The 4,992-nt window shown below is 41.2% G+C and overlaps 1 protein-coding gene across 1 annotated transcript in view; it reads left to right on the plus strand.

Moving 5' to 3' along the window:
• The window catches only part of LOC131892089 (uncharacterized), a 38,222-nt gene that overhangs the window by 19,783 nt on the left and 13,447 nt on the right, over window positions 1-4,992 (plus strand). The window contains exons 3-5 of the mRNA XM_059241829.1: window positions 2,324-2,419; window positions 2,481-2,623; window positions 2,748-2,875. Of these exons, the coding sequence (XP_059097812.1) occupies window positions 2,324-2,419; window positions 2,481-2,623; window positions 2,748-2,875 (367 nt within the window). The remainder of the gene's footprint in view (window positions 1-2,323; window positions 2,420-2,480; window positions 2,624-2,747; window positions 2,876-4,992) is intronic.

Raw genomic sequence — 4,992 nt, forward strand, 5'->3', positions numbered from 1 at the left:
GGGAAGCTCGTTCGCAGGCCATATTTCTAGAAGTCCGTGGTCTATTCTAGTCGTCCTCCCATTGTGATTTCCATTGTCCATTGTAAGCATTAGTGTGAGCATTTCATGCAAACAAATTCCTTCCATGCTGAGATGACAAAAGTCGACACAAACAGTTATTACGATCATTAGACACTTTACGCCCGGTTTGTCAAGTAAGCATTGATGGATTGTCCTCCGATGTAATGGAAACTTCGATAAGCATATTTAACTGAAGGAGTGTAAAGCTTTTTAAACGTGCGGATGCACAAAATATTTCGGACACTGAAGTCGACAGGATGCTTAAAAAGCCCCATCAAGTTGTCACAGAAATACCAAAACATATCTTACCATTTATCTAGATCAGAAAATCATAAAGGAATTTTATAGCTTTATGGTATTTTAGCCTACATAAAAAACTTGCCTGCGAAAAAATATTTTTAAAACTAAAAGCTTCAAAAGCCCATTCCATGAAAATGGGAAGCTCCTTTAGTGAGCTCATACTATAACCTATGATATCTTCATCTGATGTAACCAATCAGCACTGCGCAGGCAGATTGCAATCCGGTACTGCTGGGATTGGTCCCCGATTGTTTTTGTTTGGGTCAGAAAGAGCTACAAGATCATATCCTCTATTAAACCATTATTTAGTCACATTAAGGTCCAATTTTCATCGTGTTTTGCCCAAATTCGTGATGAGCTTTGTCCCCATCCAGGTCCGCTGTAGTGACCGTGCGGACTTAACGCGCGTTTTGAGAGCCCCTTTTAGCCCGCGAAAATTCTTGCCAATTAGGACAATGGCGCCCACCTTTTTCTTTCTCGGGCTCCTATATTGTTCAATTTGCTGCCCTGAAACATTCAAAGGGGCTATAGGTATACACCGTGACACAGAAATTTGATCTGGTTTGTTTTTTGATAAAATTTACAAGCGCAATAAATCTACAATAGTACCTATTCTTAAGAGATGGAAACGCTGTCGTCTCAACGTCCTTGGTTATTCTTCTTGTTATATTCCCCAACAAGTTTTTAGAGTTTTTTTTGCTTTTAATTTTGTTATGTCTTTTCAAGCTTTTTCTGTAGGTGCTCAGTTAAAACTGAAAATGAAATCAGGGCATTGAAAAAATGCTAGCTCAATTTTACAAGTAGCCATGCACCATCGATTTTTTTTTATTTTGGGAAACTCCCAGTCAATTCCCCTTTCCACTTACATGATAAAAACGGCATCAAGCAATCAAAAGTTAGCCAATGCCCTCTTGACGTGGGGCGGGTTGAAATTTTTGCATGTTGCTTGGATGGCAGTAGTTGAAGACCACTGCCAAGTTTTCAAATTCAGATTGGATAAAGCACTACATTTGCCAGTTAACCAACATTGCACATGCCGACCGGAACGAACTTATTGTGTGTATCAAGGTGTAAGTGTCGATCCCGTTGTAAGTTTTACACCAATTTTTCTGATCAAATCTACGTAGATTAAACGTCTAGCCAAACCCGTTATCTCTAATTCGGTGGATCGTAGGTTTGTGGATCAGAAGTTTTATCAATTTAAAGCTAAATAAGCTTTGAATCCCTTCTCACATTTCTTTAGGCTGGCTGGGGATTCTAAACCCAGTAGTTAAAATGGAAGTCCGCAAAACACGAATCGGAAATTTTGATTCAAATCGAATGTCCGATTCCGAAAGTTATTGGTCAATTTGATCCAACTGTAACTCCTATTTTTTTAGCTCTGTTCAAATTCAATTGCATGAAAAAAAAAACAATTCTTGAAAACATTTTTTTTGTGACAATTCTTTATTTTATCAAGCCCTAGATATGCATGCCAATGGAAGATACATTTCGTGAGCTTTTCAATTTGAAGATGGCACAAAAAAGTGATACAACAAATGTACAAATCGGAAAAATTCGACCAAAAAATGGCCAAGCGAATTCCAAAAAATTGGCAATTTCTGACGCAACTTGCCGAATCGCCTAGGATTGAAAACTTGTACATGATTTGACTTATTTTTATCTTTAATAATAGGCATAAAACAAACATTTGACTGCAAAATATTTTATGTGTTCGGGTTAGATTCTAACAAGCAACGGACAAATTGCCGAAGTTTGTACTTTACTTTATAAATTGGGTTTTGCACTGTGTAGTCTTGAGCCCCCAGGCACCATTCATTCAAATTTTGACCATCCCAAGTCGTACAAGGGCAGACATACATCAAACACGTAATCATTTCATTTATATCAATCCAGAAGATAAAGGATATAAAATACCCTTTCACATAAGAAATCATGTTTCAATTCAATTACCTCTTTGTAGTGGATCGATATCTCAGGGCAATCGACATGGAACTTGTTACACTTTTGACGAGTGCAGGAAAGCAGGTGGTGCAACAGCAGGGAAATGCGCATCAGGGTAAGCAATTTTGTCGAAAACTGGGGCAGGATGTTGTCTCAGAGCTTGCCTGTATTTTCAGATTTGGAGTGTGCTGCCTCTTTGTCGTAAAGGAATCGGGAACAACTGTGACGCGAAACTGTACCTATTTGGAAAACCCGGGTTCTCCCAATCCCTATGGCTCGAGCTCTCAAGTTTCGTACCAGATCGCAAAATGCTGTGCAAGTAAGACATTTATGAATGCAAATGCAAAGAAAAAATCTATTGTAAATCTTCAATGACTTTGCCTATGAATTGGTTTATGTATGTAACATTGCATTTTGAGTGTGTGTGGATGCATTTCTTGCAGATGTTTGCCAACTACGATTGGATTTTGAGTCCTTTGTCATTCAAGGAACCGGAAACACTTTAGAACTTGATACCACCTCGAATCCCCCTACCTTTGGAGGGATATGCAAAGATAGATTTACTGTGTCGGTAAGTGGTATCAGAAACAAATATGAACACGGTTAATCATCTTACAATTGACACATTCTGCACCAATTGCAAATGCATGCGTTCCTGCTTTATGTAAAATACCTTACACTGGGACTGTCAAGTTCCCGCCCTATATTTAAGTGGTAAAACTAACGAACGAACCAAGTGATGAACTTCATTTAATATCCAGTGTAAGCACCTTTCAACTCTACAACCTTTTTCATTTGCTCTGGCATTGATCCAGCTATGGACTGGGAGGTTTTCGGCTCAATCCCGGGCCGTGCTGCTTGAAGCTGCTTTTCAAGGTACCAATCTTACTGACCCTTGACTTAAAGACTGCCCATAAGTTCTCGATGAGGTTCATGTCAGGTCAATTGCCGGGCCACTCATTTCCTCCAAAAGTGGTGAGCATTTGCTTATGATACTTTTTCGGTAATTGTGGCAACGTGAGGTCGAGCATGAAAATTGGTGTTGAAGTCCGACTTCAATCACAATCACGGAGCTTAGATCATTCTTTGGACTTCTTAGAACGCTCACTACCTTCTTGCCTGATCTCTCCCATGCAACGGAGAAGTTGAGATAGCTATTGAAGAAAAAGTGGACCGAGGAACATGATGTAAAATCTGGGCAAGCACGTGTGATTTTGACCTCTCCGGCATTGGTCAGGTCACTCAACATTTGGCTCGAAACGGAACTGATGACTAATGCTTCGCAGGGCTTTGGGTTTGGATTCTCCCTCATTCAGCGCAAGATTTCCGGTGCCATCCGCCATTTTACAGTATGGGTCCTGCTCCCTTTCGCCGGCCCCAAAAAATAAACAACGATCTAGTTGGAGGCCTTTCTCTGGGCAGTCAAAAGTGCGATCGTTATCTGTGCGGAATCCCAGACTTCATTGTCATCACTGACCACAAGCCAGTACTTGGGTCGCTTGATAAGCCCCTCGCATTGCTGGTAAATGTTCACCTGCAATTGAATCGCAAGAGACTTGAAATCCACTCATTCACGTTGGATTGGAATGCAGGCAAATGCCATCTCATGGCTGATGCGCTCAGCCAGGTACCTTTGCTCCCATCTGTTCCTGCAATCGAGATTGCAGGTTGGGTTATTAATGTCAACTGCCCTGAATCAAGAGCATTATAGATGCAATTCATTGATATTCCATACTGGGGGTAGGGGTTGTAAGCTTTTCAGTATTTTGAAAGATTAATGTTCGAAGCGATTGTTCTATATAACCCACCTTACATCTTCTTCTCTCAGATTCCATCTCTCTCAACCACTTCTTTCCCAATTTCATACTACCAAAGGTGAGAGCCAAAGATGACTATCCTCTCAAAGTTGCCTACTCAGTTCAAGGCCATCTACAACCCTCTCAGGGCTCGTTGTATTAATTGTCGGAGTCAAAGTCATTCGCTGTCTAAAGCAGAGGTGTGGAGTGGATGATTGTCTAAGACATCATCTCGTTCTAATCCACAATATCTGTGGAGTGGAAGAGATGCCAAGGATAACAAATTGGGTGGAACAGCTTCCACCAACAGTTCTTGCACTGGCATGAGCGTCACCTTGGGCATGATTCCTGGTCCTGCCGTGGACCAATGGGAAGGTTTCAATGCCGTTATTGGCAAAGGCTAAGACACCACCGTCATTGCGGACAAAGCCTTGAAAAAGTTAGGTCAAACCTGAGGCAAGGAGGGCAAGCTGGTTGTGAACGCCATTGACCTGGACATTTCAGGGATTGAAGATGCCAAGTAAAAGATTCGCCCCAGATCACATCCCAATGTATGCCAAGGTTTCAGAGGGTCCTCATGGAAGAAGATCAAGGGGTGATGAAACCATCTAAGGAACCTGAAGCTGTCAACAACTGAAGACAAGGTCCAAATGTTGATCGACCGGATCGAAAGACACTTTTTTGAACCCCAGGAATTTCGGCATTGATCATTGGGCGAAAGTTGGGTGTGAAATGGAAACATTGAAAAAGGCCTGTATGCAACGAGTGGAATGGTGTATCTCACCCTGACTATTGTCAAAGTTCTGAAATTACCAGGTTTCATGATGCACGGGTTCTTTAAGAACGGAAAAGAAGACCAACCATGCCATTCTTAATAATAATCTTTATTGCG

The sequence above is a fragment of the Tigriopus californicus genome, chromosome 12 (genome assembly GCF_007210705.1).
Source record: "Tigriopus californicus strain San Diego chromosome 12, Tcal_SD_v2.1, whole genome shotgun sequence".
Lineage (NCBI taxonomy): Eukaryota > Metazoa > Arthropoda > Copepoda > Harpacticoida > Harpacticidae > Tigriopus > Tigriopus californicus.